The sequence below is a fragment of the Microplitis demolitor genome, chromosome 5, assembly GCF_026212275.2.
Source record: "Microplitis demolitor isolate Queensland-Clemson2020A chromosome 5, iyMicDemo2.1a, whole genome shotgun sequence".
Taxonomy (NCBI): Eukaryota; Metazoa; Arthropoda; class Insecta; order Hymenoptera; family Braconidae; genus Microplitis; species Microplitis demolitor.
This window is the reverse complement of record NC_068549.1, coordinates 20,590,696-20,612,650: the sequence shown is the minus strand read 5'-3', so window position 1 is coordinate 20,612,650 and position 21,955 is coordinate 20,590,696. Positions and strand designations below refer to the sequence as shown.

The following is a 21,955-nucleotide window of genomic DNA, read 5'->3' as shown; positions in this document are numbered from 1 at the left end:
ATAGGTGATAGTGGTCATTTATTTTAAAAACAAAAACGAAACAAAATTTATTTTTGGTCAAAATTTCGAAAAGGTTGCACTATTTAAGCCGATCCCCTCTACCCTAACTTATTTTAAAGCTTTAAATAATTATTATTATACTTTTGCTAGTATATAGAGTCTGTTTAAAAACTAAATAACGCTTTGGAAATTCAACGAATGCTAAATGAGCCGTTTTATCGAGCCGAGGGAATAAAATACATGCACCAATGATCAGTATTTGTTTTATAAATTAGTGTGAAACCTCAGAGGTAAACTTTAATTAGTATAGGAACTAGACTAAATATTTCTATAGACAAGTATTAAAGTGAAAAATTTAATATTTTAAACAAACATTACTTTTTAACTTGGCAGTGACGGTATTGAAAGTTGTATTTACTTTTACGAGCAAGTTTGATCGGCAACTAGACGGTAAATATTTGTAAAGTTAGACGAGGTAGATTGGGAAAATAAAATATACATAAAAAATGATTTTTATCACAGACATAGATTTTAAATGTAATTTATTCTCAGATCTCGTAGATTTCATTTTTCAATTATTTCTGTTATCAAAATTCTGGATTTAAATAAAATCCGTAATTTACTCCAAATTCACTTTTGATTTTTTTACAATACGATAAATATATACATATATATCGTATTGTAAAATATATATATATATATACCTACCAATTACGATATATATACTTACTTATATATATACTTACTTATATATAAATATATATATACTTACCAATTACGATAGCATTTTTATTTTCAAAAGACATCCCTTGGGGTGGTAGACAAATTGGCCAGATATAATCGTTGAAAATAGTGGGCCGGTGAATTTTCAATAGCGCAATATCATTCTCGTAACTGGACGGATTGAAATGTTCATGGATCTTTATGTCCACGACTTTAAAGTCTAGAAAGCGTGTTTCATAATGTTTTGAAAAGTCGTATTCCCCTAATCTCACAATAATGTTTTTTATTTTAACTCTGCGAACATATTAAATAAATATTATTGGTAATTATTAATATCATAATTTCGTCATTATCAAATAATTAAGCTTAAATAAACAGAAAAGTCATTCAAGCCGTTAATATTTATTTAACAACTTCATTTGTTATCAGCTTACAACTTGTGTTCAATCATTTTTATAATTATATAATATATGTTAATGACGTTTCATTTAATACTTCATGCAATTAATATTCAGATTTTTTAATCGATTCATTTAACATCTTTTTGAATATCTCTATATTCTAATAAATCAATATCAATATTATAATTCAGTCTTAATTATAAAAGATTCAAATTTTGTGATAATTCAAATTTTGCATATATATATATACATATTAATATAGAGTAGTGTAAAAAAAATAAGACACCACTTTTACAAAAAATTTTTTTTTCATAAATTTTCATCTCAAATTTCTACTAAAAATATGGGGTGAGTTGGTCAACCCAAATAGTATCACCATTTTGAAATTTAATCAAAAAAAAAAAAAAAAAAAAATACCATATTATACTACTAAGGCAAGAATTTCAAACTTTCTATACTTTTACTGTAATATACTATTTCGTGTATATTATCTTATTTAATTACAATCAGAAAAAAAGTGGCTTAGATAAAATAAATTTTTGAAAAAACTTTGGTTTTCATTCAAGTTTTCCGTTAATTTTTACAACGAGTATTCTATGACTTGACAGGTTCCAAAAATTTTTTTCTGTTTAAATTTAAAAATGGCCGCACTACTCAGATGACCAACTTACCCCATGCCTTTTTTAGCGACTATACATAAACATTCACTAAGAAATAAAATTTTTTTTTCTTAAAAACAGTGTCTCATTTTACCCCACTTTCCCTATATATTTCTATACATAATTTCCAAGAAAATTTCCATAACAGAAGGAACCATTTAGGTAAGAACAAGAGAGAAAATAAACAAATAATAGATTTCAAAGTATAGTTTATAGAGAAATCTCAAACTTAAACTCCTTACTGTAGATTTACTGTCTCTATGGTGACCCTTGTGCCAAAGCCATAGCAGTACTACAAAGTACCAATGACTATCTCAGTAGATAACCACGTGCGGTTATATTTTATCTGGCTTCTACGAATCTACGATCTATTCAAGGCCGTTAGACTAAGACCTAAGACCAAAAGTTGGCATTAACTACACTATTACAGACTAAATAAACGTTAACTAGAAATAGGAAACGGTTATACGTGATGGCAATAGGTAACTTCATGCCGGCATGCCATTTATACTCAACTAAAACTCGCTAACTACTTGAAAACACTTATACTTATACTTATTCATTCTCTTATAAGCTGGCTCTCATATGTTCTGTATTGTAAGTAAATGCACATGGAAAAGTGTGAGAACAGAGCTACTTATCTACGTCATTGTCATTTTCACCGGGACATTTGCCATCAAGTTTGTAAAGATTTCACTGAAAATCAGAGCCAACTGTATGCTGTACCAAGAAGCTTTAAACTTTCTTCTTAGTTTGAATTTTTTTCAAACTTTGTTCAGTTCATGAAATCAGAATCAGCGTTAAATAGATCAACGTTAACTTTGATAAGAAATTAACAAATTTCGTTATTTAATTTAAAATTAACATATTCGGTTTGAGATAAAAGATTTTATCTTGTTAAATTTCAAAGTTTTTTTGCTGAAATAGTTTGTGACTTTTTACCCGGGAGAATAGATTTTTAAATCTATACAGGTCTCAATGACGTATTTTGCAGATAAAATTTTGGTCATTATTACAATCTATGGCAACAAGGTCTAACAGCTAATAAAAGCAAAATATGATATAAATTTTTTAATTTTGCCGGTACCATGGATCGAAGAAAAATTTCAGTTTATCGTCTAATGACTGCAATGATCATTAAATTAGCAGCGTATAATTATCTTTCCAAAGAATATCCTTTTTGGGAAAAGTAAAACTGCAATTGGAAAAATGGAAAAATCGATGTTGCCTTTTTGGAAAATATTTTCCGTGGCATTATTTAAAAAGAGCGATTTTATTTTCAAGCAACCCCATTTCATGATAAAAATGGGGCAAGTATTCTAACGGCTGAAAATTTTCACACTTAAGAGTTTTCTCAAAATTTTAAACTCAGGTTGAGCCTAAATTTTGAACCCTAGTTCACTGTAATAAATTTATGCAGAGTAATTTTTTAAAAAACTGAAACTCAGTGTTGAAATGAAATCCATGTTCAAACCTGATTTTTCATAGTAAGGTGTCATAATCATAAAATAAGGAAATAATTTTTGAAATTTACCCATAGAGACAATGAGCAGCAGTTAGTACATGCCTATCAGTAACCAAAACTCCTCCGCAATATTGATCCGAGTCCCTTCGTATCAATGCGACCATCCAAGGCCATTCTTTTGGATCAGCTGGCTGTCCACCCACAACTCTAGTCCATCCTTTCGAGCTCATTCCACATCCCCGTGGGCCGCGTCCACTTCTCGAGTTTGTTAAATTCCTCCGAGCTCCATCGATCCAGCTCCCATTAAACTTGACCCTCATGACATTTCCTGAAAAAAAGTTAAATAAAGAAACGACGAAATGACAAATTATTATGTCAAGCTCCCATCGCATTTCATTTGCCAATTATCGGTTTCTTTATTTCAGCAGGGCTATTTTCTCATAAATAAAAAAAATATTACCGATAGCATTAAATAGAATAGGGTCAGTATGTCCATGCTCGGTATGTCCATACTCAATCAACGACACGACCAACAAATGAAACAAAACTGCTGGTAAAACTCTCTCTCGAGTGTGTTTTTGCATTTTTTATTCTGTTGTACACTTTTTAGTTCACTCCTTCACAGCTCAACTCACACATTTACCATAACCCATACACTGGAACAAAATTGTACGTTTTAACACCGATAGACTACAATAGTGATAAAAAATAAATACAAAACTTTGGCGGGTTCGGTAAAAAAAAAATTCTAACACTAGCCAACAGATGTCGTAGGCTGTTTAATGATCTTTATAAATATGTATATAGATTATTCTTTTTTTGTATGGTATAGTTGTAGTGTAAATGTAGACTTTGAGGTTATGGAGAACAAAGTCCGTAAGTCTTGCTCGTAGATACAACCGTAGAAAACTGAAAATATTAAAACACCAGTGGGTCTTCTGGTTATCTCACACAGACGCCGAGTAACTGGACCTATCATAGATGTTTAATGTTATGTATTATTATCATTGTATTTTAAATATGTATAGGTGTACACTTGAGCTGAGTCTACCCGAGTCTATTATATTGTATTGTATTGTGTTATTATATGACAAGTGGTACTTAGCGTCACCGTCATGTTATACTGAGAAATCGTCTGTCATACAATCAGTTGTATAACGAGATGTTTGATATATAATAGTGCATTGATTTTTGAATTTTATATTGTATTTATTAATTGAGGGCCGTTGATGCCGCATTTGCATATGCGTTATTGTTATTTTTTGTTGTTTATAAAAATTGTTCAATTTATATTGTACAAGTGTTCGATTTTTGGTTGGTTATCATTTAAAGTCAAATTTGATAGAAATAAAGCTTTTGCAGAAATCTCAAGACAATAATGGAAAAATTTTGCCATGGGTTCAAATTAGTCGGCAAATTTGAAAAATACTGTTTTGGTAAAAAAATTGAAAATTTTGAAACTATATTCAGATTGTTGTTATGATGATGTTCGATTGGACATGTGAGAATAGAAAACCCGAGATCAGTCTCACAGTATTTGAAAGAAGTCATAAAAAACTTGAATTTCGTGAAAATTCGAGTTTTTGCAGAAAAAATGGTTTTTTTCGAACAGTGTTAAAAGATGACTTGTGCTGAAAATTTATTGTTCATCGCATTAACAAGCTTTTTTGATGCTAAGTCAGTTCACTTGTTCAAGACTGATTTCAATCGAAAATATGAAAAATGGCTCAAAACATCTATATGATATTGTTTTGAAAAATGGCGGCAAAATCAATGGTTTGCAGATTTAACGAAAAAGAAATACAAAAAGTAATTCTCCCCGGCGGGGAATCGAACCCCGATCTCCCGCGTGACAGGCGGGGATAATGGCCATTATACGACCGAGGAAGTTGTCTAGGAAATGTTGTTTTTCATGGAAATTTTTCAGAATATTTATAGCTGTGAAATAGCATATATACCCTATTTTCAGTAGTTTTCACTGTTTCAGGTTTAGAGAGAAGGCTATTATTGCCGAAAACAATTTGTTACCTGCAATTGATCATTTTCGATAACAAAAATAAGCCAAAATTTTTAATAAAATCCTATTCAAAATTGTTTTTAAAGTAATCATTGTGTCCTTCATTCACTTTCTTTGGATTTTCTCATGATTTCCATAGAAAAAACAAGTTCTTATAATTTGATATCAAGAATAAATTTCGTTAAAATTAGAATGAATAAGGGTGATAAAATAAACGAACTTTTGCAGACTAAATTTTTATTAAATGCCAGCTTTCAAAGTACATAAGTGACTAAGGGTATTTTTGCACTACCAACGATTCACTATTTCACATTGTAGCCCACGATTTTTCGGCTTCATATGTTATCTCAAGCTTTAATTAATGAACTTTATTGTTATCAGCTCACATAATTTATTTTTTCAACAATTTCATTCTATTTCTGTTGAGTGAATTGAAATTTATTTAGTCACACTGAACATGAGAGTAGACCGTCATGAACTGTGACACATCTTCGTGAATATATGAAAAATGTCAACGAATATAAGACCTGACGGGTGTAGTAGATAAATAGCTTTGGTATAGAGAATATAGTAGATAGCTGGTAGTAGCTTGGTGTCTAAAGTATGTATAAAATAGTAATGCAAAGAGTTTAAGCATAAAACGAAAAGACCTCGGGGTCCAGTTCACACCTTCGAGAACACCCACATGCATGGCACGTTTTATGCTGGAATTTTCACAAGACCAAGAATAATGAGAATAAGAAGACGAAGGAGCTGAACAAGGTAACGGGGTCTTGACGTACGTGATGTAGTATTGTCAGTTCCTATATATATGACACGGCATTCACATAAATCCATCATTACTTATTTTATTTATGTATTTCTTGCTACCAATAACTGTCAATATTTTGTTCAATGATTGTTGAAAATTATTTCAAATGTCGCAGTACTTAAAATTATATAAACTCCCGATTTTTTAGATTTTAAGGTTCGGGGTTCGATTCCCGTTCAAGGTAAAGGGGCAAAATCGATCCCCATTTTTTTTACTGCAATTTTAAAATCTATAATCGGCTTTGAAAATTTTTCTAAAGGGCTCATTTTGCTCCACATAATTTTCACTTTTTTTCTCAGTCATATTGACCCCGAATTTTTATTTAGGGACTAAAAAAATAGAACTGAAGAAAAAAGACACTATTGATATTTTTTCGGGCGGCTTATTTTTTCCTTCTTATTAATGTTACAATAAACTATTAATTGAAAATACATTTTTTTCAAAGTGATAATTAGAAAAATAATTAATGCATAAATAAAACTAGTAGTTAGAGCTTACAGCAAGACAAAAAAAAACTTTTCATTTAATGATATAATCGTTACTGTGAGATTTACGATAAGATGTACATAGATATTTTTAAATTAATAATCAGTAACATGAACCTCCTGGGTTGGCTGTTTGTCTTTGATAATTACCATTAACCGTTATATGTCTTTATGTAGCGTAGTTTATATAGGTTGTAACTATCGAAGTAACGTCACCACCTACGCATACAAATAATAGTTAAATGTAACGTTCAATTAACTCGTCTAAGATTAAATAAATAAACAAATAGCTAAATTAATGACTTGAGATTTAAATAAACTTTTTAGTTGCTCTGAAGTGACGGGTTTATTCATACCTTCAGATACTGCCGTTCATTATGTATATATTTACGCATACATAAATATATGGAGCATTATAATACGGATGATTGAAAATTGCTGCACGCACGCACGCAATGTCACGCAAAATCTGTTGGCCTCATTGTGAGTCATACAGGAGAAGATATCAGCTCCCGGTTAAACGATAACCAATAAAGTGTGTCGTTCAAGAGGTAAGTCTTTCTTTACTTACCTTTAACTTTTATTGTTTTACTTCGCTATATTCTAATTTATAGATTCGTCTCGTATATTATATTCTATTAAAATTATCTACGGCAATTAAATTCAGATTGATTACAATTTTTCATATATATGTATATATTAGACTGGGCCAAAAAAATCGACTATTTCTTTTTTCTTTCGATACTGTGAAAATATTATTCCTGATGACCAAAAAAAATTATTGTGCAAGTTTGAGCCCTTAATATTGATATTAAGAGGTGTACCGTTACGACTATTCGTTTTTTTAAAGAAATTTCATTTTTTACCCAAAACTCGTAAATCATCTATCTGAAAAATTTGAACAATGGATATTCTTAAAGGAAATTGAATTCCCTACAAAAAATATCTCTTAGTAAATTGACGTAAAACGAGCTGCTTCCTTGTAACCGTGCCGTAAATATTGATTTGTTTTTTAAATTCTTTGTTTCTATTTTGGATTTTTGTAACTACTTGAAATATTAAAATTTTTTATAGTTAAGGTACATATTTTTGAAGGAAATTTAATGCTCTACAAAAAAAATCTCTTAACATTTTTCGCTAAATTCACTCCTTCAAAAGTTATTTCAGGTTATTTATGTCATTTTGACTTAATTTCAAATGTAACATAAAAAAAAATTAGGTACCAAGTTTCCTAAGAAATTTTCTCAGTATGAACTGAAAACAAGTTTCCTTGGGGTGAAAAAAAATTTTCTTGAAAAAAAGTTTTCTCTCGTCCTAAGAATTTTCTTGTTTTCATTTTGCAATGCAAAGTTATTCTTGCGCCAAAAAAAACTTTTTCTGTGTATTCAAATATTATGGAAGAAATTTTTTTTTTACATGTCATGCAACACAATTTTTATATGGCACCAACTAATTGATTTTTTTCCAATAATTTCCAATAATTAATCTTCATCTCCCAGATAAAAAAAAGTATTTTGAATAACGATGTCATTAGAAAGTACAAATTTATCAATGAATATTAATTAGTAATTATTATCAACATCAATTACAACAGTTATTAGTTACAAATTTATCTAAAAGTTACATCTGTATGTAAATAAATAAAATATAAATATGTATTCATTAATACATAAAATCTATAGACATACAACATATATACATATATCTATATGACAAAATAATGAAATTAATTAAAACCGTAAAAAAAAAATGTCTAATTTAAATAATCGAAACATTTATTAAATATAAATGACTTTGTATCTCATTGATGTTTGCTGCACATCAATAAATCTAAGATTCTTTTTTCCTATATATATATATATGTAAGTATATTTTTTTTATACTTTTAACTCAATACACACAAGTCATTGGCGTTTTTCCAGTGCAGTCAAACCAACTAAAGTTTAAATGGTATAAAATCCCTCGACAGCTCTCCAGTGGTTATATATAAGTATGAATATAAATATATATAGAAGGCAAGGCAAGGCAGTCATACATTTATTGGCAATTCGACCAATTTTTTGTGCAAGTTGCTTTACCAGTAACAAAACTCCTTCTTGCTGCAAGAATTAACATCCTTTTATCTGAACCTCTTATTCATTTATACAAAATTATTTTAAAAAAATATTCATTATTTATTTGTGTATTATTTATTCATATTTGTTTATTCGTTTTTTTATTTTTCAAGACACTTGAAAAATATTTGTCTTTTACTGGTAGTCTTATCTTTATTTTTTTTTTTTTACTACAGTTGTTTTTTAGTCTCACATACACGAGAGCATACGAGCGTTAACTGTTTGTGTTGAAGCGCCATACAATTTCTTGTCTTCCTTTAGTTGTATCCTTGTATATCCTTTAACTCAAGCCATCACACATTATGGTACAACAATTGCTGTTAGTAACAGACGGTGAGAAAATTTCAAATCCCTGGCACGTGAACATCGTCCTTTATTTACTTCCTGTGACTTCAAGTTTTTCATATTTTTTTATGATCGCTACCGGAGGATTACAATTATGTAATAAAAGTAAAATCAATGGGTAATAAATATAAATAAATTGATAATAAAAGAGATATTTTTGGTCTTTTGTTCCTTCAGTAGAAGCAGTGACGAATTTGATAACACCATTGATTACACCAAGTGAGAAAAGTAGAATATTCTAACCCGTGCGTGCGATTCCCCAAGCAAGCACGTGGACTTGGATTCCTTTTTTTCTGTCCGGGGTGTGTAATATAAAATTTTCCACCAGATCTGCACCTGAAAGTTTAAATTTTTCCCTCTATGTGCTGAAAGTTTACTCGGAAGAAAGTCGTATGATTTTTTTATGCAAAACACGAAAATTGCGCAGGCGCCATTTTTCCGCAAAGTCGAAAGTTTGACCTTTCAAATTTAGATTTAGTAAAAATTAGTATATTACACACCCGGGTTGAAATGACATACTTTTCACTCATGGTGTATAATATACTAATTAATTTATTTTCTCACCAGAAAAAAGTACGGCTTTGCTTCCGTTAGTCAAAGAAGTCATTAAAACTTTCGGTGCAGGTATGGTAGAAAATTTCGCTGCTACAAGAACGGCTGGAACTGAGGTTTCTATAAATTATAGTAGAGAATAGCCTTCAACACAAATTACAGTCGATAAAGTTAAGTACGTACACTGAGGTATGGGTTGTTTTCTGTGACAAATTTTGCTTTAATGATCTTATGAGAATGTTATTTGGGGAACCGAAATTTTGTTGCCTAAGCTTTTATTGAAAACACGTCACAGACATGTGAGCAACTTTGCAAGTGTTACAGGTGAATCTGAACAAACATAGTATAAAGAATTAACGAATAAGACATGATAAATAAGATAAGATTAGGGGGATGTTACTGAATTTTATAAAAGACGTCAATTTAAGAGAGTCGGTTCAGAGAGAGTCCAACTGCCAACAGTTTCATTGGAAAATATTGAGTGATTTCTGAACATACTTTTTTTTTTCATCAAGAAAAAAAAGGTTTTTGCGAAGATCGATTTCGATCAAAAAATGAATACGAAAGTTGTATATTTGGATATCATGTTAATTTACAAAATTAATTTTTTTCCAGACATTTTGATCAAAGAACTTTGTACTATTGATGAAATAAAATTTTATTTCACAAAATTAATGAAAGTTATGAATATATTTAAGGGTTTGATTGGAAATTTGGATGTATTATAATATGATTTTAGTGAAATTATGATATTTTATTCATTTTACCTTGCCTGTAAATTTTTTTCAACGGCGAAGAATAATTTTTCAGCAAAACATTAATTAAAAATAAAAATATTTTAATATTTATTATCATTATTTACCAGAAAATTATTGTTATACAGTTGCGATAACATAAATATTGTATATACATTAGGGTAATGAACGATAAATATACTTTTTGGAAATAATATCAATAAACATGCGGTATTTATTCAAAAAGATAAAATATAGGTATATATAGGTTATAATTAAGTTTAATAAATTTACATAATTGTGGAGGTTTTGTCTCAGGCTTGCTGTTATTATCGTAAGTACAATATAAATAAATAAATATTTTTTTAAAGTGATAATTATATCTATATATATACTGTTGACTCAATGTACCTGATAAACTTATTTTGGCCAGGAACAACAACATGCGGATATTGATTCTCCTTATAATGGCTGGTATGCCAGTATATGTGTCAACAATTCCGTATGACAGACCAGAAAACACTGATAACAACTTGATGAAAAATTTACGAAGTGAGAGAGGGGATGATAAAGGTTACGACAGTGATAATAAAAAAAGCATGAATGGTTTGAAAGTATTAATTGTAAATAGTGGCATTGGCCACTCAGGAAGACAAAATTTCGGCAGTAGCCTTCATCATAATAGCGGAAATATTGATAAAAGAAATGAAGGCTATAAATCAGTAGAAAACAGAATTAGAAATAGCGTAGACAACAAGGTAAGACATACTAGAAGACACAAATTAGTAGGTCATACTTCTGCTAATACTTTGGGAACTGCCAATTCAACAGGAAGTACTGTTTCTCATCCTAATGGAATTATAGAAAATGTTCCGGAAAACAGGGACAGTGATAAGTCTGTAGAGTCACAGGTTGTTAAAAGCACTGTCGGAAATATGATTGGAAATATTAGTCCTGATAACTTAGCAGAAAGCATCGTTTCCAATACTACTGGAATTGTAGAAAATGCACCGGAAAATAGGAACGATGATAAATCTGTAGGATCACAGACTGTAGATAATACTTTAGGAGATATAAATGGAAATACTAATCCTGATAACTTAGCCGGAAGTACTGTTTCCAATACTACTGACATTATAGGAAATATTCAAGAAAGCAAAGATGATAAGGCTGTCAAATCACAGGCTGTTGAGAGCACTGTCAGAAATATGATTGGAAATGATAATCTTGATAATTCAGCAGCAAGTCCTGTTTCTGATACACAGACTGTAGATAATACTATTGGAAATATAAATGGAAATACTAATCCTGATAACTCAGTAGAAAATACTGATTCCAATACTAATGACATTATTGGAAATGTTCAAGAAAGCAGCGATGATAAGGCTGTCAAATTACAAACTATTGGAAATATGATTGGAAACAATCATCCTGATAATTCAGCTAGAAGTCCTGCTTCCAATACACAAACTGTAAATGGTACTATTGGAAATATAAATGGAAATACTAGTCCTGATGACTCAGCAGAAAGTACTGTTCCCGATTTTAATGACATTTTAGGAAGTGTTCAAAAAAGCAGCAACTATGACATGGCTGTCAAATCACAGACTGTTGGTAGTATTGTTGCTAATACTGTAGGAAATATGGAGGGAAACAATAATCCTGATAACTCCACAGGAAGTATTGCCCCCAATACTAATGGCGTTGTAGGAAATATTCAAGAAGGCAACGATAAACCTACAGGAAATACTATTGACAATACTCCCAGTTCCATCGTTGTAAACAACAGTAATATCAATGATGATAATAACTCTGTACCGAAGGCTGCTGGCAGTACTGTTGATAGCACTGTAAGAAGCGGTGATATTGATAACCCAGCAAATGCTATTGTCAATATCAGTGCTATCGCTGCAGGAAATCCTTCTAAAGACAACAGTAGCGGTAATCTAACAGCGTTGTTATCTACCGATAGTCTGGAACTCACAATTAGCAACGATCCTGAAAACGATAGTGGTGATATCCTGATAGCGAATACTATTAGTAGTCCTTCTGACAACATCACAGAATACACGGATGGAAAGAATAGCAGTGAAATAATTGGAATAACCGTTAATAATACTAGTGATAGTGCTGTAGCAAATGCTTCAGATAACGTCAGTATTAACTTAGGAAATAAGACTCTCGATCAAACTGTTAATCATGATCTCAATAATTATGTTGATAGCTCTGTAGTAAAGACTGTGGATAGTTCTCCCGTAATCGAAGCAGACAGTACTAATGTTAATACTGTTGTAAGTACTTCTGCTACTAACCCAGTAGAAAATACTGTTGCTAGTACTTCTATTAGCGCTGTTGCAAATACGGGTCAAGTTAATAGCGCTAATAGTTTAGTAGAGAATGCTGTTCCAATTACTATTCAACCTGTACAAACTTCTCCTGTAATTAATAACGGCTTAACTTCTGTGAGCAATCCTATCGAGAGTGCTGTTATTGCAATTGAAAAGACTGGTGTGAACAGTTATTTTGATGGCAACAGACAAAATACTGACAGCGACCTAAAAGCTTATACGTAAGTGATTTACTTGTGAATTAGAAACAATTTATTTATTTGTTTTTTCGATGATAAACATAAATCGCACTAACTTAAATTTTTTATCGTTTTTCAGACAAAATATTCTTAGTTTCACCCCAGCAATGGCTGTAGCACCCGCTTTGACGAATGTAGGAAACTTTGTTTCCTACATGATTTATCATCCACCGATATTGTCATTTTTATTCTGATCTTCATAATCACCATGATAGCCAAGTTGACGAGAAACTGGCGAGAAACTTGCAGCCGCAACTGGACACCAAGTTGGCCGCCAACAGTTGGTACCTCCAATAGTTGATAGATATTTTATGAGAAAGTTGGTGGCAAAAGTTGGAAATCCAATAAGTTGACGGTCACTTTCTGGGAAAGTTTCCTTACAATTTTCTCAGAAACTTGCATTCCAGTTGCGGCTCCATACTGGCGCCACCCTGTTTAGAAAATCTCATAGAATCCAATAGATCCTCATACATTCCTATAGAAATTTTATAAGAATGAATGAGTTCTATGACAAGTGCTATAGTTAAGTATAGGGCCTTATACATACAGCTATAAGAATCTATCGGATTTTTTAAGCAGGGCAACTTTCTGAGAAAGTTGGCGGTAACTTGTAGCCAAAAGTTGCAAAAGCTAAAGTTGTCGAGAACTTGTCGTCAAGTTGGTCGGAAACTAATGAATGACCAACTTTTTCACAATCAACTCGTGCTATCAGGAGCATTTTCTGACGAGTTTGTAAAATTAGCAATATGATCTTGTAAAGACTGTACAATAAAAAGAAATGTTTTAATTTATGAAAATGATCTTTTTTATATATATATTTATATATAAGTCCTATTTTCTATAAAAGCTATTCCTTGATCCAAATTTCCTCATAAAATTCGATACATTTTCATTGGTTTCTGAAGAGATTTAAAAAACAATGAATGAGTTCTATGACAAGGGTTATATAGGTACTACACATACAACTATGAAAATCTATCATTTTTTTCTAAACAGGGTTCCTATATTATAGGCAATGTTCCTTAGTTATAAAAAGTACTCTATAAACTGAAGATCCTCTGTAACGTATAAGAATGACCACCATAACATTTTAACAACAGTTTGTTTGTATACGCACACGAAACTTGTTCCTATGTTTTATGGGTAATGTTTTCTCATATGACGAGTAATGATCTCCAATGATGAGAAATACTTCTGTAAGTAAAAAGCATGTTTTCACGATATTTCGGAATGATTGAAGAACGGGTTTTTTACAAACATGGTGATCATTTCAATGTATAATGGAAAGTGATCTCATCATATATAGCAAATGTTCCTATAATATGACAATAGTTTCCATCTATTATAGTTGGTCATCTAACGGAAATTAAAATACACATCCAAAAATTGCTATAACCATGGTAATTTTTGCACGGGTGTATAACAATTTCTGTCAGAAAGCTGACATGGTCCGGCATTACTATGATACCGTAGAATTTCAAACCAAAATAATTTCTTCGTGTATAGGAATGGTTCCTATAAATTATGGAAAATTTTTCTAATATATCGGGATTCATTCCATCTGTCTAGGGGAACCATTTCTATGTTACTATGCGTTCCATTCATGATTGATATGTATCACAAAAATTTAATAATATCGAAATCTTAAACATTTTTATTAAAAAGTGAATGGAAAATTTCTGCATTTAGTGAAACATGCCCACGTATATTCCTTCACAAGCTCTTTAAATTTATTCATCCTTGAATAAAAAATTATTCAAGGATTGTAAATAATAACTTTAAAACCAGTCATCCAAAAGATTTCAAGCAATTGCAATAATATAAATACATCTTGCTTTTTTTGCAGAAACTTGCATTTAATATTTATAAGAAGCAAACTAAAACATCATTTATTTACTTAATGATATAACTAAGGGTATAAATACCGAACAGTTTTCAAAACAGCAGACAACAATTCTGACTAAAGAACTTAACTTTTATTTTCGAAGCCAAATATTATAAAAGTAAGTAAAGATTGTTAAAAAAATAATGATTTTCTAACCAAATAATCAATTGCTTCATTAAATTATGAATCCCGATAGAAAATCAAGATGCGTTTCGCAATCATATTCCTGATCGCTGCTATGTTCGTCTGCCTATCAGTTGAAGGTGCTTATGCAGCTGCTGCTTTATCATCCGTAGGATCATCTGTAGGATCATTAGCAGGATCATCTGCCGAATCAAATTCAGGGTCTAGTAGTGACAGTTCAGCAGGTCTCGACAGCATAATGTAAGTTTTATTTGAAATCGTTAATAATACTATAAATTAAAACTCAAATAAACCAATTTCCGATTTAATTGTTATATATTAATTGACAAATAGTTCATTGCATTATATATTAACGTTTTTTTTATTCTTTTTCAGGGGACCTCTTGATGGTGTCACGGTAAGTGTTTTTTTTATAAGAATTTCACTTTATCACTATAATGATCCCAACTATTTTTTAATTTATCTTTTTTTCTAAATTATAGGGTATGGCTTAATCTTTAAATTTCAACAAAAATGACTACGAGAACTATGTAATAAATTTACATGGTTAATCATGTTAAAGCTAAACTGCAAGAATTTATATTAACTATTATTTACGAATAATTTTAAATAGTAAAATGTCTTATTGTGAAAAGTCCATTTATTAAATAAAGAATTTTTAATGACAAATTAAGTTTTTATTTAAATGTATGTAAAGTAATTCACTGAACACATTATTGCAGACTTGAATAATTGAATAATTCAAAATATAACTTTAGGAACACAACATTTATTATGTCAGGTGATAGCGGTAATTTGTTTAAACGAATAATCATAATAATATTAACGTTTATTGTTCTTTTTAAAAAACGACCAGAGTAAAACTCCAAAAAAAAAAATTACGAAGAATTATAATTCCCAATTAAAAACGTGGTAGTTTTGGTTAAGTTCGAGTAGTATGACCATTTCTGCAGCAGCATAGGCTGTTGATAGTACTGTTGATAATACTGTACTGTTTTTAGAAGTGAAAATCCAAAATTAGACCAATGGCTGAGACCAATTCCAACCGCGAACATTTGTCGGCAAGTTGAAATTACATTTGCTTAATTAGATGTTTATTAAATGTCAAGAAACTAAAGGTGTACCAAAAGTATAAAAATGTTCATATTTTGGGTTTTTTCTTAGAAATTCAGTCCGTGCTGCACTGTACTAAAAGAAATAATTTTATTATTATTTTATGTACTGACTCTCAAGTCAACCACCGAAATTTGGATATATGTCTGTTTGCCATATTGTGTGTAGTTTCGTCTTAAGTACGTTTACGGACTCATCAGCAAGACTATATAAACGGACTTTTGCTTAGATTACATCTCTTGCACGCCTCGAACGCGAAGCGGAGAAGTTGTACTTTATAACGAACTTGTCAAGGTCAAGCGATTTTTTCGCATTAAACTGTATATATTATTTTCATATCATACTTATACGTTATAAAAAGCATATGAATTTAAAGAGCAAACACTCATTAATAAGACTGATACTTTCATTAAGTTGACCGATACGTATTATGATAAAAAAAAGTTCAATAAAAAATATTTATCGTGGACGTCAGTTAGTCTGTAGTCTAAACAAGTCTGTGACACGGATATCTCGTAAACGGCTTGACAAAATGACTATTTTTTTTCACTGTCTTCAGAATTATGCAAAGAAGATCCTTTTCGAAAATCACTACTGTAGTCCTTCTCGTTTTTTTGAGAACATGACGTTTATTACGTCCGGTGATAATGATAATTCGATCATAAATAAAAATTTTATTTATTCGTCAAAACATTGCATTTTTCAATGTTTTTCGAAAATTCATTAAAAACTAATGATTTTTTTTTTTCACTCAATTTTTTATATCAGTTATAAAAAAAAAAAAAAAAATTGTTTGTTTTGCTTTATATAGAATCATCAGAGTGTTCAAGGATTAAGAGAAACAAAAAATTTCCGACAAGTTAACACTGATAATTTGGTGTACAGTTGCCATAACATAAATATTAAATGTTTATTGCATAAAGATAAAATAATTATTTGGAATAATTAAATTAAAATATATTTTATTTATTTAGCGATTGCGGGCATATAAATACCAGATAATTTTAAAAACAGCTTACAGTATTCTTGAATTATAAGCTTTAACGTTTCTTCTGCAGCTGAATATTATTAACGTAAGTACGTAAGTAACGTTATGATTATTTTTAAAAAATTAGATATTGTTCTATAAATATGTTTAATACAAGGACTCGCGCTACGCTTATTCATGGCACGAAAAAAAAATTATTGTGACCTACGTGATACGGTTTCTTTACTGCCCCGACACTCGTTCAACTATTTGAAGGTTAGCGTCCTACCAAAAAAATCCATGAAGGAAATTATGGGTTTCTAGATTCCCATATGGGAAATCCACATAGGAAACTGTTACATGCTATTTCACCACGAGAGAGAAATTTTTAGCCATGACCTGGTCACGGTCATGGGAGTCTACGTTGGATTTCCACATGGATTTTTTTGTATTGAGGTTAGCAATACTTACAATGGCGGCAATAGTTAAAACATATTGTAATAGGACTAGATGGATCGCTACAGTAACTATCCAGATTGTTACTAAATTCTATTCCGGGTTGAAAAATTTTCAAAAAAGTTTAACATGGAGTACTTCTAAATTTGAGACAGATTAGAACTCAAATCCAATTTTTTCTAGTTTTAGGATTTTAATAGTGAAAAATATCATGAATTTGAAATTGTATGTCGTCACATATTGAGTCGAATTATAACGTTTTGAAAACGTATATATAACGAGGAAAAAATTAAGTCAAAATACGTTTCGAAATTTTTTTTCGAATTCCATCTCATCCGATTCGAAATTCGTAACCTGAAACCCCGAATTTACCAAAGTCGTTACTATTAAAACGCAACGAATTAGAAAAAAGCTACACTTGGTCTCAAATTTAGAAGTTTTTTGCATCGAATTTTTTTTTTATTTTTTTGGAAAGAATTTTTTTCATATTGAATATGAATATTTGAATGATAATTTCGTAAAAAATTTTTCAAAAACCTAATCAATAATTATTGCAGTAAAAAGTAAAACAGCAGATTTTTTAAACAGTTGTATAGTTTGTGTGTCGGTAAATTATCGATAAAAAGATTTTTCACTCACGCCACCTGACACTTGAAAACTGAACTTTAGAGGCGAGAGTTATAAAAAACAATATCTTGCAGCTTATAATGAATTTTTTTTTTCTATTCATAAATTCAGGAAAATGAGCCTGACCCGTTGCGTAGCTGTGTATCTGATAGCTGTGATGCTGTCTTGCGTAATAGTTAATAATGCTCAAAGTCCAAGTGCTACGACTGATACTACTTCCGGCATAAACCAAACGTCTGCTAATGGTAACAATACAGCAAATCAAACTACTATAGTTAACCAAAGCGTGCTCGGATCTCCAGCCGCTGCAAGCCCTGGCAGTACAGTAGGAAGTCTTGGAAACGCTGCTAGTGGAGCCGGATCCTCTGCATTTTCTCAGTCCTCTTCATCCTCTGATTCCTCTTCAGGTTCCATGATCAGCCCTATTACTCAAATGATGTAAGTGATGTTCTAAATAATTTTTAATGCTACAGGAAAATGAATTATTGGTAGCAGCTCACAAAATAATCTATGGCTGCTACCAATTGTTGTATTCTTTTTCATGTAAAAATTAAAATTATTATATTTACTATTTTTCAATTTACAGAAGTAAACCTGTATCTAATGTGATGTAAGTAATTTTTTAAATCATTTTTAATGCTACAAATTGATGTATATTTATTTTTAATATTTAATGTTAATATTTTCAGGGGCATGGTGCAAGGCTTGATGAGCGTACGTATTGTCTATATATGAATTGCGCTTTCTCAGTTAAATTTTCAGAGATAATTGTAAACTGATTTTACGTTTTATGTTACAGAGCATGGGCTTGTAAATTCTAGTGAACATGGCGACAAAAACTGTATGACAAATCGAAGTAATCAATCTTATTCGAAGGATCAATACAATATTTCATATTAATGTTGTTTATGAATTGATTTAAGTAGTTCATATATTATATTGTGAAAAATGATTTTCCGTAATAAACAACTTTAAGTAGTTGGTAAATTTTTTTTTCATGCAAGACCCATATTTTCAGAATTTGAATAACATCGAAATAAATCCAGAAAATGGGATGTTTATTGTATCGAGTGATAATATAATTTTTGTAAATTAAATAATCATGTTTATTATTTTAATTGAACAATGTGTTTATAATTTCTCAAAAAAAAAAAAAAAAAAAAAAAAAAAATTGGCTCGGAATTATCTGAAAAAATACAGTAAAAACTGGATAAGGAAAATTTTTAAATAAATACCTTATGATTTTGTAAACAACTTATGATCGAATTCTTAATCGAAAAATTTCATGGAGAAGAACAAAATCAGTATTTTTTTTTATTTTGCATGGTAATATTTATTTTGTTAACATAGGAATTTTTTCTATGCCAACGTAGGAAAATTTGCTATGCTAATAAAGTGAAAATTCCTATGAAACGTAAGAATATTTGCCTATGTAGAGTAATAGAAATTTTTAAGTAAGCAACTGAAATAATACTGTGTTGCCATAAATAGAAATTTCATTTTATTCGCTCTGAGTGAAGCCATGGTAGGGGAAATCAAATTGACTGAAGCGTTTGCAGTGGTTACTTTCGGAGTTACGGGAGGCTATGATTACTGAAATTGTAAGCAAGCACACGTGAAAGTATTTATTTTGTTATTATTTAATTATTTATTTTTCATTTTGATTTTTTCCTTAGTATCATATTTTGACTTTGATATGAATTTCAAACAACTTAACCTAAATGCTTACTGCAATCTTTTTTATTTTTTATCATTATACTTACTTATTGGTGGTCCGTTTAGCTAAAAAACAAAACTGCAATTACTATAAAACTGTCACATATTTTTTACAACTTTTTTTTTTACTATTATTTATAATATTTATTTATTTTTATGTTTCTTGCTATTGACATACGTATAAAAACATACTGACAGCCTCCCGTAGTTCATATTTTGTCTGGCGCTGCAGTCACACTCATAGCGAATATACAAAGGTATACTTCACATGTTAACACAGAAAATTTTCCCATGTTTGCATAGTGAAAATTTCTCTGTCAGCAACCGAAATATTATTATGTGAACAAAGGAAATATTACGATATTAACATATTGTGTGAAATTTTATTTCATGCACATAGGTATAATTTCTAACTTGGCATAGTAAAAATTCCTATACTGACGTGGTATTTTTCCAATATTAACACAGAAGTTATGTCTATGCCTTACCCCTGTTTAAAAAATCTGATAGAATCCAATAGATTTTCATAAATTCCCATAGAGATTTAATAAGAATAGATGAGTTCTATGAAAAGTGCTATAGTTGAGTACACGGAGAGAAAATTATGGCAACAGTCACAATATATTATGGGAATGGTTCCCATACTGCATGGTAACCGGTTTTTTTGAAATGTTGATTATAAGAACGGCACCCATATATATTATGGTAATCATTCCTATAATTATGGGTATAATTCCCATATGGTATCGGAATAGTTCCTATGGAATCATGGTAATCGTTGCCATGTAACTATCATAATGGTTACTATGACATATAGGGATTATTCCCATATACACTTAGGAACCATTACAATGTGGTTATAGGATCGGTTACTATTTGCTTGTGGGAACTATTCCTATGAGTATGGTTATCATTACCATGATTCTTTCACATGCGATATGGGAACTGTTACCATAATGATAGGAATTGTTTCCATGCTCATGGAAACTTTTCCCAGAAAGTATGGGTCTATATCCCATAATCCCAAGTAATCATTACCATAACGGTATAAGATGATATTTCATAAACGTACTAGGAACAGTTCCCATAATTTTCTCTCCGTGCATAGAGCCTTATACATACAGCTAAAAAAATCTATCGGATGTTACACAGGAATTTTCACTACGTAACATAGAAATAATTTTTTTGTTAACATAGTGAAACTTCCTATGCCGTTAGAAAAATCACTATTTTTTTTCTCCATGTAGTTTTGTTAGAATTCGAGTATAATAACAACAAGCAATCATAAGTTTATATTATCTGCATTGAAACCAAAACTTTGATTGCCTGTTCAATAAACTGAAATAAGTCTATTTCAAACCATAGAAGGCCTAAACCGATTTTTTTTTCTAGGGCAAAAAACATGTAATTTTCGTCCGCTTAATGAGTCATTTCCACATCTGCGCAAAAATATTTTGAATTCGCTCTGTTTAAAAGACACCTTAAGTAAGCTATTTAACCATAACTTTGCAGAAACTGCAAATTCTGTTCTGCTAAGCGATTAATATATATTACATACCTAGAGATAAAAATAGTACGTCAAAACACGCATGTTTGTCAGTTTTCAATCAACTAAATTTTCCATATATTTGATAAAACAAAATCTTGACAAATTAATTCCATTTAAATTCACAAACCCAAAATTCCGGTACCTATTTTAAAATAATCGAAAATTATGACTCGTACTTGTAAACATTAATGAACTTTATTTATTGTCACTATGTGGGAGAAGGAAAAAAGTTTTTCCTCATTGAAGTATTAGAGTATTGAATGACTTGTAGAACAAAAGAATTTTTTTATGACGTTATCATAAAATGTTTACGTAGTTGTCATAACACTAATGTCCATTGTTTCCTAAGATCACATGAAAAAAAATACTTTTGAAACAATGGCTAAAATTATTTATATATATATATATATATATATATTTGAGAAAATAGGTAAACGTATAAATACTGTACATTTTTGTGGAAAATTCATAACGATCCTGAATCGACAAGCTAATTGTTTTGTTCAAAAACGAATACTACTACCGTAAGTAATAGTTTTTTGAAATAGATATTTTTTGAGAACTTATAATTAATTATTTTTTCAATTGTCAGTAAAGAAAACCAA

The 21,955-nt window shown here is 30.3% G+C and overlaps 1 protein-coding gene across 3 annotated transcripts in view; it reads right to left on the bottom strand.

The window, feature by feature from the left end:
* The window catches only part of LOC103579425 (proclotting enzyme), a 67,068-nt gene that overhangs the window by 1,884 nt on the left and 43,229 nt on the right, over positions 1–21,955 (bottom strand). Inside the window, exons 2-4 of one of the 3 annotated variants that reach the window (XM_008560815.1) lie at positions 3,709–3,904; positions 3,318–3,576; positions 773–1,017 (exon numbers count right to left, since the gene is read on the bottom strand). In XM_008560815.1, coding sequence (XP_008559037.1) covers positions 773–1,017; positions 3,318–3,576; positions 3,709–3,832 — 628 coding nt within the window. In that variant the 5' untranslated portion in view covers positions 3,833–3,904. Of the gene's footprint in view, positions 1–772; positions 1,018–3,317; positions 3,577–3,708; positions 4,225–21,955 lie in introns of those variants that run through there. The other 2 variants (XM_008560814.1, XM_053739252.1) reach the window with 2 other exon arrangements.